General features: G+C 45.5%; 1 protein-coding gene and 1 long non-coding RNA gene across 2 annotated transcripts in view; one reads left to right on the forward strand and one right to left on the reverse strand.

The window, feature by feature from the left end:
- LOC149442413 (A.superbus venom factor 1-like) overlaps positions 1-13444 on the reverse strand; it is a 476989-nt gene that overhangs the window by 351744 nt on the left and 111801 nt on the right. Inside the window, exon 8 of the mRNA XM_089656130.1 lies at positions 7058-7145. Within this exon, the coding sequence (XP_089512256.1) occupies positions 7058-7145 (88 nt within the window). The remainder of the gene's footprint in view (positions 1-7057; positions 7146-13444) is intronic.
- LOC149442414 (uncharacterized) overlaps positions 1-13444 on the forward strand; it is a 167122-nt gene that overhangs the window by 120267 nt on the left and 33411 nt on the right. The gene's annotated exons all lie outside the window — the stretch shown is intronic.

Below are 13444 nucleotides of genomic sequence, written 5' to 3' on the forward strand. Positions count from 1 at the left end.
GTTAAATCCATATACACGCCGGGTGGCGGTAATATTTTTTGGGTGATTAGTGCATTCCAGTGACATAAACGTACAGTTTCCAGCCAACGGCAAGCTGCAATTGACCGATTGTGCTAAATAAACTGACTTTCTGCTTCACAACCACTATTGTACGTTCAAAGAGTTAAATCCATATACACGCCGGGTGGCGGTAATATTTTTTGGGTGATTAGTGCATTCCAGTGACATAAACGTACAGTTTCCAGCCAACGGCAAGCTGCAATTGACCGATTGTGCTAAATAAACTGACTTTCTGCTTCACAACCACTATTGTACGTTCAAAGAGTTAGATCCATTTACATGCCGGGTGGCGGTAATATTTCTTGGGTGATTAGTGCATTCCAGTGACAGAAACGTACAGTTTCCAGCCAACGGCACAAGCCATCATTTCTCGGAAAGGTGCTGAGTCCACCACTTGGAAAGGGAGGGACTGCAGCACCAGCAACTTGGACAGGAGGACGTTCAGCTTCTGCACCGTCGGGTGCGTGCTCGCAAACTGTTGTCTCTTGGAAACGGATTCCAAGAAAGACTGCTGACGGAATCCGTGAAGAGGAGTAGCAGGAGAAGGAGCATCTGAACGAGCGAAAGATGCCAACGAGCGACAACTCCCCTCAGCAAAGGTGTTGGAGCCTTGACTGGCTGATAGAGGGCGATTGACGTCGGGTGACGGAGCAAGTAACGGAGCGGGTGATGGAGCGGGGGCTGGGGCAGGCAGAACCGCCGTATCTTTATCACGGTTTTCCCAGGCCACCAAATGGCGACGCTGCATATGCTGACGCAACGCTGTAGTCCCAACATTGGCCCCCTGGCCACGCTTGACTTTCTGGCCACATAGTCGACATACGGCTACGTTTACTTCCTCGGGCGGCTTGACGAAAAATTGCCACACCGCCGAGTAGGAAACTTTGCCCCCGCTACTCCTCACTGGCTGACTGCTACTTCCTCCGTGCACACCGGCACCACTACTGGCCGTGGTGGTAGGCTGCAGTGGAGCTAGTGCTCTACTCGGTGGCCGTTTGGCTCCACTGACACTGCTGCGACCCTGCTGCCTCCTGGGCAACCCACCGACTGTTTTCCCGCTGGCAAGCTGGCACCCTCTTCTCCTGATGATGCGGAAGCAATAGCCTGATAACGACGAGGCTGCCAAGTGCGATCAGCCTCATCATCATCAATTAGGGTCTCCGCGTCACTACTAGCCCCCTCGGCTGCGTGTGGGTCAGGAGACAGACCTGTCTCTAGACCGGCTACCGAGCCACTCTCCTCGCCAGTACTTCTTCGCCTGGCTGCTGAAGAGGCGGATGTCTCCCCCCGTTCCTGACCGCCCTCTGTTAGCTCTTCCTCACTGTACAGTGGGGCTGAGCCCACAGCATGCGATACTTCGCTTGGTGAGGGAACACCAAAGGACAGGGGCAGGTCGAGGACACGTGATTTCAGTGGGCTTGCTCCCGGGCCATGCCAACTAACGGTTGTGTCTGACGTACCCACCGACCGTTGGCTGTAGGTGTCAGAGGTGACCTGGGAAGAGGAAGACGACCGAGTCAACCAATCGATGATGGCAGGGTTGTCGGTGGAGACACGACCGCTGGATGACACCGGGAGCACTGGCCTCTGGCTGCGACTAGTGCTGCCTCGACCCCTTCCTCTGCTGCCACGTCTGCTCGCTCCTGAAACATTGCCTCCTCTGCCACTCCTCTGCGTGTTGTCTGACATACTCTTTAATTCAATAAGCACCCCAAAAATAAAACCGGATTTAACTCTTTGAACGTACAATAGTGGTTGTGAAGCAGAAAGTCAGTTTATTTAGCACAATCGGTCAATTGCAGCTTGCCGTTGGCTGTAAACTGTACGTTTATGTCACTGGAATGCACTAATCACCCAAAAAATATTACCGCCACCCGGCGTGTATATGGATTTAACTCTTTGAACGTACAATAGTGGTTGTGAAGCAGAAAGTCAGTTTATTGTACACAATCGGTCAATTGCAGCTTGCCGTTGGCTGTAAACTGTACGTTTATGTCACTGGAATGCACTAATCACCCAAAAAATATTACCGCCAGCCGGCGTGTAAATGGATTTAACTCTTTGAACGTACAATAGTGGTTGTGAAGCAGAAAGTCAGTTTATTTAGCACAATCGGTCAATTGCAGCTTGCCGTTGGCTGGAAACTGTACGTTTATGTCACTGGAATGCACTAATCACCCAAAAAATATTACCACCAGCCGGCGTGTAAATGGATCTAACTCTTTGAACGTACAATAATGGTTGTGAAGCAGAAAGTCAGTTTATTTAGCACAATCGGTCAATTGCAGCTTGCCGTTGGCTGGAAACTGTACGTTTATGTCACTGGAATGCACTAATCACCCAAAAAATATTACCGCCACCCGGCGTGTAAATGGATTTAACTCTTTGAACGTACAATAGTGGTTGTGAAGCAGAAAGTCAGTTTATTTAGCACAATCGGTCAATTGCAGCTTGCCGTTGGCTGGAAACTGTACGTTTATGTCACTGGAATGCACTAATCACCCAAAAAATATTACCGCCAGCCGGCGTGTAAATGGATTTAACTCTTTGAACGTACAATAGTGGTTGTGAAGCAGAAAGTCAGTTTATTTAGCACAATCGGTCAATTGCAGCTTGCCGTTGGCTGGAAACTGTACGTTTATGTCACTGGAATGCACTAATCACCCAAAAAATATTACCGCCACCCGGCGTGTAAATGGATCTAACTCTTTGAACGTACAATAGTGGTTGTGAAGCAGAAAGTCCATTTATTTAGCACAATCGGTCAATTGCAGCTTGCCGTTGGCTGGAAACTGTACGTTTATGTCACTGGAATGCACTAATCACCCAAAAAATATTACCGCCACCCGGCGTGTAAATGGATCTAACTCTTTGAACGTACAATAGTGGTTGTGAAGCAGAAAGTCAGTTTATTTAGCACAATCGGTCAATTGCAGCTTGCCGTTGGCTGGAAACTGTACGTTTATGTCACTGGAATGCACTAATCACCCAAAAAATATTACCGCCACCCGGCGTGTATATGGATTTAACTCTTTGAACGTACAATAGTGGTTGTGAAGCAGAAAGTCAGTTTATTTAGCACAATCGGTCAATTGCAGCTTGCCGTTGGCTGGAAACTGTACGTTTGTGTCACTGGAATGCACTAATCACCCAAAAAATATTACCGCCAGCCGGCGTGTAAATGGATTTAACTCTTTGAACGTACAATAGTGGTTGTGAAGCAGAAAGTCAGTTTATTTTGCACAATCGGCAAACTGCAGCACCAACTGTGCACGACAGCCACCAAAAAAAAAAAGGGTGTATGTCACTTTAAATTTTCGATTCTTTGATAGCTGTGTCCCTGAGTAACGATTGTGTGTCCCTGAGTAACGATTGTGTGTCCCTGAGTAACGATTGTGTGTCCCTGAGTAACGATTCTGTGTCCCTGAGTAACGATTCTGTGTCCCTGAGTAACGATTCTGTGGCCCTAAAGTCTCTGTGGCCCTAACTCTGTCCCTTAATACACACAGGTCTGTCTCTCTTGAATGACCGGAGGCTAATGGAGAATTCTAAGATGGCCGCGATTTATAGCTCCACCATTACACAGTGCTGGCTGGCTGCTGATTGGCTAATGCGATCACATGTCATGAATGAATGCATTATGGGTCAGCGCGCCTTGTCTGCGCACCTTCCCAGAGATCCCCGCTCCGTCGCCACACATGTCGCCGCCATTTTTGGGAAAATTCGATTCGTGCATCCGAAGTTTGCTAATCTTCGGATTCATCGCGAATAGAATTTTTCCAAATCTTCGGAACGAATTCCACTTCGTCATGTTCGATTCGCTCATCTCTAGTAACCACCCGTGGCGGAGAGATCAGTTTGGCACCCGGAGGTTGCCTGTGGGGGGGGGCAATGTCAGGGGCCGCCGCGGCGTGTGGCTCAGCGCAGGCGCAGTGTGCCGGCTCGCGCTGGTGTGCGGGCACTAGGTCCTGGCCAGCCGCAGCAGAGACGGAACTCGTGCATGCGCACTCGGGGCTGCGGGTGCGCACCTGGCACCAATGACAGTGCAGGTTGTGGTATTTAAATCCGCTCTGCACTGGCACTGATTGCCGTTTGGTCTATCCTGTGTTCCTGCTCCTGTATTCCTTGCTATTTGATCGTTGCTGACCCGGATTGTCCCTGACTGTGCTGTATTCTCCTGCTCTGACCCCTGGCTTGCCTGACCTCTCTCCTGGATGCCCCCCATTGGATCTGATCTTCTGTTACTGACCCGGCGTGTGACCTGACCATTCTCTGCCCGCTGCCTTGTGCCGCGCTGCTCCCACTGTTACCAACTCGGCCTGTCTGACCACACTTCTGCTCATCCATCCATCCGTCATGCTCGGGCACATCCGCCTCTTCACATCAGGCTCTCATCTTGCAGGTACCTCTGGCGGATCCCTCTACCACGGGTGGGTGTACTCAGGGGCCGCGACCTGGTCTTGGTCTGCTCCAAATCCATCCCCACCATCAGGGGCCCCGGTGAACAAGCAGACTGGGACTTAGACTCCGCGCTCTGGGGAATCCTATCCTGTGGGTTGCTAGAGGTACCGCCAGGTGGTTTATTACAGACAGAGGTTGCCTTGCTGCCTGCGTAGCCTTTCTTCCAGAGTCAGGGCAGGTCAGAGAAGGCCAATTTGCATGGGTTCGACCTCTGACTTGTTGATGGGTTGCGGAGCAAGGGCTGGAGCCGTTGGCCCTGGAACTTTTGGCAGAACCCACGTGGGCTAAAATGTCTGAGTACGCTCAGCTCATCTCCCCCGTAGACGCCGATCCAACTGGGTAGTGAGCAGGATAAGGTTCTCCAAGGAGGAGGGAGCTTCCACCCTAGCTAACTCGTCCTTGAGGGACTCGGACAGCCTAGGCGGAACTGGTACTTCAATGCTGCATCGTTCCAACCGGTGTCTGCAGACCATTTACGGAACTCCACTATGTAGTCCTCCACAGGCCGCCGACCTTGTAGTAGAGCATGGAGGGTGGACTCAGCAGTGGAGGTTTTCTGGGGATCATCGTAGAGGTCAGCCATGGCTTCAAAGAATTCACTCACTGATTTGAGTGCTGGGCTCTTTTGTTCCAGGAGACTATGTGCCCAAGACTGAGGTTCTTCAGACAAGAGGGAAATGATGAACCCGACCTTGACCGATTCCAGAGAAAAGGTCCTGGGTTGCAGAGCAAAATATAATTCACAAGCATTCTTGAAAGCTCTGAACTTACGTCGCTCCCCGAGAAAACGTTCCGGAGTAGGAACTTTGGGTTCCGGAGGTGGTAACACAATAGCAGGAGTGGTGGCAGGAGACTGACTGGCAGGTGCAGCAACTGGGTTAAAGCTGGCGGAGGAAACCTGGTCCGCGGAAGTGGAGAGGGAGTGAAGACGTCCTTCCAGCTGGAAGTATTCCTGCTGTAAATCCTTCACTGCTTGGGTAAGTGCCGTCATCTGTTGGCACAGGGCCTCTAGCGCGGAAGCGCCTCTTGGCCTCGGACATACTGGCTGAATGATACTATCATGTACCTGGTGATGGAGGCCAATAGAGAGGGCTTCCCTTGCGGCTAAGTTCTGGACTCCCCTGAGCGTGGGACAGCGGGAGTCAGGCCCAAAGTTGCACAGGTCGCCTGTAGGAGTGCTGATTGGTGGTCCACTCAGAAGCAGAGCTGGTGCACGGGGATAGGTCTGCAGAATGGAGGCACCTGTGCGTGGTATGCAAGCCTTCTGGGATTTGAATGTTTTACTGGGAAGTCAGTTCGAGCCAAGGTCAGGCACCGGGTGGGAGTCAGAGCAGACATGGTCAGGTGGGATAGCCAAGGTCATACATGGAGGAGTGAGAGAGAGAGTATCCTTTAGCCAAGCCGAGGTCAGATCAGGGGGGGTAGTAGAGCAGACAAGTCCAAGTACAAGCTGAGTCAGAATCAGGAAGTCGCAGGTCACAGGAAACAGGAACAAACCACGGGGATCTAGAGATCATCCAGCAACCAGAGGAAGTGATGAGTCTCCTTATAAAGGTCGTCTGGCACCAGACTGAGGCTGATGTGTCCTTCTGCGACCATGTAGAGAATTGGCAGAAACGCCAGAACTCCTGCTGTGGACAGGACCCTGACATAATTGGAACTGGAAATTCATACTATACCTCACAGTCATGCATCATACTACAATATTTACACAAAGTCTTTCTTCCTGCACTTAGAATCTGAAAAATCTATAACTAACTCATCAAATCGTATCATCTTCAGAACACTGCTCTCCACAGTCAGTAGGCAAGTCTGGTTGGAGGATTTGGGAAAAACCCACTGGTTAGGAGTCGACTTCACTACTACACTCTGGAAGACACGTAATGAAGGAAGGTCCTCTACTTATACCAATATCACCTGCTACCTCATTCTGGCCGAATTCCGTTCCAGGGCCACGCCTATCCTGAATTTGACCAATCTAGAAATTTTGGGTGAAACTTGCTAACAATTTTCACCCTATTCGTGATTGAATTGTGTCAGATTCGACCCTTGACCCAATAAGGGTCAAGCGGGGGAGTGAGCCTCTCTCTCATGTTTCTCACTGCGATAAATAAAAACTACTCCTTAACTTCACTCCCACACAATGGGGTCAGGGTTGTTGCCTTGCAATTTTCAACATTTTTCAAATGTTACCCTTGTCCCACCCCCTTATCTCTTGTACACAAGGCAATAAATTCCACGTCATGTTAAAACAAACCTCTTGAATAGTAAAATAACACAAGAAGTTGAAATGTAAAATGCCAAAAGCCCCCATCGCTTTAGTTTGCCTTTGAAGTCAGGCTTAACTGTTGCATATCCTGGCACTCACACACACATTGTTATTTTTTTAGTAATAAATAGAACTAATTTTATAATTATCACTTTTTTTTATAAAGGAAGTCTGCAGGGGGACCCAGGGCAATTGCCCATTTTGCCCTCCTATAAATCCTGCACTAGGTACTAGGTAGATGGAATTCAATAAAACATATATACTTACTTAGCATAAATTTGCACTTTGAATTCTTCATCTTTAAAGAAGAAATACTTTTTATTTGGCTTAATTTTTACTTCAAAGCTTGGCAGGACTGTAAAAAAAAAAAAAAGTAATGTATTAGCATAGTCCACCTTCATTATGCATTGCAAACAAAATTGGCTTAAAGGATGACTCTTTTAAGTACAGTTATTCATTTTCTCAAGGCAAAACCCACACTTCCCTGCCCCAGGTACACACCTTATTAATAACCATTTAAACCCTTTGCTACTTTCACCTCCCTGCACTCAAAATCTTCCATGCCTGCCAGGCATTAGAAATCTATGGGTCCAACAATGGAGATGAACAGTTGATGGTCTCAAAGAAGTTTATAGACCTGTGGCGTGGATTGACTTTAGCAACATTGTGGGTGACATTGGGTAGAGGGGTGGGAGGTTAGTGAACATCCATTCCATGATCTCCCCTAGCATTACATCACTTCCAGCTTTGGCTGTCACTTTCCTCAGCCTCTGTGATCAGGAGAAACTAATGGAGCATGATCTGTGCTTCATTAGTTTCCGTGGAAGGCAGGTGAAACATCAGAGACCGAAAAGACAAAATTCTATCACATAGGGAATTGGCCACACTATGTGATGAAAGCTAGGTAAGAAAAAAGTGTTCAAAATAAAGTTTAATGTAACCTTCCCATCAAAATAAATTGAGCCGTATTATTTCCGCACGATCCCAATTCTCATCCCTCGGATCTATTTCCATAAATTGGAGGTGGCTATAAAAAAATGTATATGGAAGGGGAAAAAAACGCAGATCCCATTTATGGCCCTTACAAAACACAAATCAAAAGGAGGAATGGACCTACCCGTTTTACATATGTATTATTATGCAACACTCTTAGAGCAACTACCGGCATGGTTTGCTCCCTTGGATAAACTATGGGTGCAAATAGAGCGAAATGTGATTTCTAGTAAAGATCTACAGGCCCTAACCCTGGCCAGAGCGGCTTCTCCTAAAATATTACCTACATATTTATCATCTATAACCGCCACATTAGAAGCTTGGAAAATAGGTTTGACCTTAATGCCCGACTCCTCTCCTAAAATTCGAATTAACATTCCAGTCCCTGCATATGAACATCTTATCCCAAATCTCAACACTAAATCACTAAGAGACCTAGGGTACAATACATTTGAAGAAATAAAACAACCCGTTCCGAGCATAGGGATGCACCCATACTTGCAGATATGAGGCTTCCATGGTACGGGCTCAAACACATGGCTGGAACTAGATTCCAAATTATTGCACATCATAAAAAACCCTATTAAAATGAATAACGGAATTTCCAAGCTTTATAAACTTTTACATTATGACCGCAACCTGTCCACAGTACTTAGCATAGACCGATGGGAAAAGGATCTTCAAAGGTCCTTTACAAGAGACGAGTGGGAGGAGGCCCTGAAAAGTAGTTTGAGAATTTCTAACTGTACTAACTAGAGATGAGCGAATTATTCAAAAATTCGATTTGGCTGATTCGTCGAATTTGTGGAATAAATTCTAAACTTATAAAAAGGGTTTCTAGGCTTCAGAGAGCCTTTATATTAGTGCAGAACACTGTACCTTTAATTTAAATGCCCTTGGAGTCTGCTGGGGAAGAGAAATAATACTGTCAGTCAGTATGACATGCAGATGAGTGCCGTCGATCTTAGAATCACCGCACACTTCACTCATTTGGGAAGAAGAAGAGAAGTAGAAGAAGAAGAAGTAGGATGAGGATGAAGAAGAAGAAGAAGAAGTAGGATGAGGATGAAGAAGAAGAAGAAGAAGTAGGATGAGGATGAAGAAGAAGAAGTAGGATGAGGAAGAAGAAGTAGGATGAGGATGAAGAAGAAGAAGAAGAAGAAGAAGTAGGAGGATGAAGAAGAAGAAGAAGAAGTAGGATGAGGATTAAGAAGAAGAAGAAGAAGAAGAAGTAGGATGAGGATGAAGAAGAAGAAGAAGTAGGATGAGGATGAAGAAGAAGAAGAAGTAGGATGAGGATGAAGAAGAAGTAGAAGAAGTAGGATGAGGATGAAGAAGAAGAAGAAGAAGTAGGATGAGGATGAAGAAGAAGAAGAAGAAGAAGAAGAAGTAGGATGAAGAAGAAGAAGAAGAAGAAGATGAGGATGAAGAAGAAGAAGAAGAAGAAGTAGGATGAAAATAAGAAGAATTCCAGTGCAGCAAAAAGTGTATCTGCAGAGAGCTCCGCTATTTCTGACAGTTCTCTGACAGTTCCTTCACATTTACAGCGGTTGAAACATTGTATCTATTTGTTTCCGAATAAAAACATCTGTATCCTAAATGGAAACAAATAGATACAATGTTTCAACCGCTGTAAATGTGAAGGAACTGTCAGAGAAGAAGAAGTAGGATGAGGATGAAGAAGAAGAAGAAGAAGAAGTAGGATGAGGATGAAGAAGAAGAAGAAGAAGAAGAAGGATGAGGATGAAGAAGAAGAAGAAGAAGAAGTAGGATGAGGATGAAGAAGAAGAAGTAGGATGAGGATGAAGAAGAAGAAGAAGAAGTAGGATGAGGATGAAGAAGAAGAAGTAGGATGAGGAGGATGAAGAAGAAGAAGAAGTAGGATGAGGATGAGGATGAAGAAGAAGAAGAAGGATGAGGATGAAGAAGAAGAAGAAGAAGAAGAAGAAGAAGTAGGATGAGGATGAAGAAGAAGAAGAAGTAGGATGAGGATGAAGAAGAAGAAGAAGAAGAAGAAGAAGAAGAAGAAGTAGGATGAGGATGAAGAAGAAGAAGAAGAAGTAGGATGAGGATGAAGAAGAAGAAGAAGTAGGATGAGGATGAAGAAGAAGAAGAAGAAGAAGAAGAAGTAGGATGAGGATGAAGAAGTAGGATGAGGATGAAGAAGAAGAAGTAGGATGAGGATGAAGAAGAAGAAGAAGAAGAAGAAGATGAGGATGAAGAAGAAGAAGAAGAAGTAGGATGAAAATAAGAAGAATTCCAGTGCAGCAAAAAGTGTATCTGCAGAGAGCTCCGCTATTTCTGACAGTTCTCTGACAGTTCCTTCACATTTACAGCGGTTGAAACATTGTATCTATTTGTTTCCGAATAAAAACATCTGTATCCTAAATAGAAACAAATAGATACAATGTTTCAACCGCTGTAAATGTGAAGGAACTGTCAGAGAACTGTCAGAAATAGCGGAGCTCTCTGCAGGGACACTTTTTGCCGGCTGTAGAAGGGATGAAAATCGGCCGATCGGGGAAAATTCGATTCGCGCATCCGAAGTTTGCTAATCTTCGGATTCGGTGCAAATCGAATTTTTCCCAATATTCAAAACGAATTCCACTTCGCCAGGTTCGATTCGCTCATCTCTAGTACTAACCACTGGGATTGCTCCCTGAAAATAATGCACTGTAGCTACTTTACTCCTTATAAATTGTCTAAAATGTATCCTAACACTACCCCATTATGTTGGAGAAATTGAAACGGAGAGGGGAATATACTTCACATTTTGTGGAAGTGCCCATGTCTGCAAACATTCTGGAAGGAGGTCTTTGTGCTTATTTCTAGAGTGTCAAGTACAGTTTCCTCTCCGGCTCCCCATTTGGCCCTTCTTGACCTTCAGCTTAACCTCTTTCCTAATAAATACAGAACAATTATAGGTCACATTCTTATTGCTGCTAGATTGGCTATTACCAGTAGATGGAAATCGTTGAATTCTCCTTTCATCTCAGAAGTCATCCAAAGAGTACAGACACATTATGTGTACGAGAGGGCTCTGACGGTTAGTCATTCTTCTATGGATAAGTTTGATGCGAAATGGTCCTATTGGAAAGACTTATCTTTGCCATTTCATGTTACTATTTAGAAAATTATTGCATGATAGTCATAAAGGATAATATGACAGCTCTGGTCTCCTCTTGTTCTTGTGGTTGCTCTCTTTATTCTTTTTATCCTATCCTTTTCTTTCCATCCGGATCCTGTTTTCTCTCCTTTTTTCTTTCAGGTTCAGGTGGGCCCGTTCTGTCAGGTCTTATGTATATAGATTCAACAAACTGCTATGTACATACAGTATGTTTTGTGTAGGAGATCATATTGATTGGAAGTATAACTTCTTTATGCTTGCTATCTTTGATATTTTACGCATATCTTGGTCATGTATGTATATTATAGTAGGAAGACAACGTTGGGATTCTTTTCTGTTCTGAACCTGTATTGTGGTTGATACATATGTATGTATGTAAAAGTTTAATAAAAAAGATTTGAAAATAAAATAAATTGAGCCGAGGGTGCATGCGCGGCCGGCTCTGAGATGGCAGCTTAGTGAGGAAAGCTCCTCTCCCGCCGCCAGTTAAAACCCGGCACGGCACAAACTTAAAATCTCTCCCCGATCACATAAGGGGACACAGAGGGATACAGCACCCTCTGGACCATGCCTCGCCCCCGCAGATTACCCAGGCTTCTTCCCAGCCCTCAGCCCCTGCAGCCAAGATGGTGCCGGCTGCATGCAGGAAGATCTCCTCACACGGGCAGAGGGAAATCCAGCGGGTGAGTCCTCTCCGCCCCTGTCTCCCTCCACTAGATGTCCTGCTAGGTCCAGGCCTAGACTGGACATAGAATCTATACCTGATCTACAGCCTTCCTATCCATCTACATTTACTGCTACTTCTACTCCATCTTTAATTGAAAACTTTCCTGCTTCTGACCAACCTATTACTGAAATTTCAATGAAAAGTATGCTTCTTTCTCTGCGACAAATACTACATGACAATCTGACAGCAACTTTATCTCAAATCTCAACTGCGGTACAAAAACAAGATTACCGTATTCGCCACATTGAGAATAAAATGGGGGAAATGTTCACGGCACACAATGACCTAATAGACGCACACGCAGATCATGCAGCCGACATAGAACAAATTAACCTCAAACCGACAGACCTAGAAGACCGCTCCAGGCGGAATAACATTAAATTCTGCTGTATACCAGAATCCATCCCTATGGACACCATAGTTCCTTACATCAAACAATACATGAAGCACCTCATCCCTTCTCTCACAGATGTGGAGCTCGCCATAGACCGCGCACACAGAATTCCAAAACCATCATTCCTACCGGCCGCAATACCCAGAGACATCCTAGCGCATATACACTTCTACCACGTGAACGAGAAAATAATGAAAGCTTCTAGAAACACTACCTCAATTCCAGCATTCTAAGCGAATATTAAACTATTCGCCGACTTATCCAAAGCCACACTCCTCAACCGCAAGAAGCTTGTCACCATAACAAAAGCGCTGCGGAATCATGGAACTGGCTACCAATGGGGTTTCCCCACAAAGCTCACTGTCAAACACCAAGGAAGGCCCTATACGATCAAAACACTAGAAGCAGGCATCAAACTCCTGAAAACATGGAACATCATACCAGTGGACTCTCACCAATCCACCTCTACTCGTCCACAACGAATGGACGCAGAATGGTCATGAACCAACAATTCCTTACACCGCTCAACACCCACAAACTGGGTACCACTTCACAAACCACTAAAGGCTGGCAGACAGCCCCAATCCAAACATTTCCAGACCCCAAGTTTTCATTCAGCATGACTTCGTTCATGAGTCATGTGTGTTCAAATTTCCCCGTAATACAGTAGCAAAATGTGCTACACAAGTTTTTCTTACCCCTTTTCCCTCCTCATACCACTAGTCGATCTAATCAACTTCTCTCCCCTCAAAAACCTACACCACAAGAGGAAATGCCCTCCTCAAACCAGCGACTAAACCAACCTCACTACTCTTTCCCTCTAGAAGCTCTCCACAAACGACAAAGAGAAATCTACTTTTCTCCACAACCGAAAACCATCTCTACTACTTCATTCAACCCGTCCACATCCAACAAAATGATTAACATATCATCCCTGAACGTATGTGGTCTTAACTCCCCTTACAAAAGATCCCTACTACTAAAAAAAGCTTGATCCTTACAAGCTGACATCTTATTCATACAAGAAACCCACTTTGCCTCCACCAAAGTCCCTAAACTCAATATACATCACTTTTCTTCGATATATATGGCAACCAACCCCAAGAAAAAAAATGGTGTCATTACAGCCATAAGAGACTCCCTTCAATTCCAATATGTCTCAGAAGTAGCAGACTCCCAAGGCTGGTACCATATCCTAATATGCAAACTCAACAGAATCCAACTCCAATTCCAACTCCAATTTTTCAACAAAATCAATTCAACCATCTCTTCCCAAAGACAAGGCAGACTACTTATTGGCAGAGAATTCAACATCATAGGCAATCCACTCCTGGACTCCTCCTCTAGCAAACGCTCCTCCAAACATACCTTTAACCACTTTCTACACACCAACGATCTCTACGATATCTGGCG

Source organism: Staurois parvus, unplaced genomic scaffold, assembly GCF_062004578.1.
Source record: "Staurois parvus isolate SC_StPar_1 unplaced genomic scaffold, SC_StPar_1.0 ptg000887l, whole genome shotgun sequence".
Classification (NCBI taxonomy): Eukaryota; Metazoa; Chordata; class Amphibia; order Anura; family Ranidae; genus Staurois; species Staurois parvus.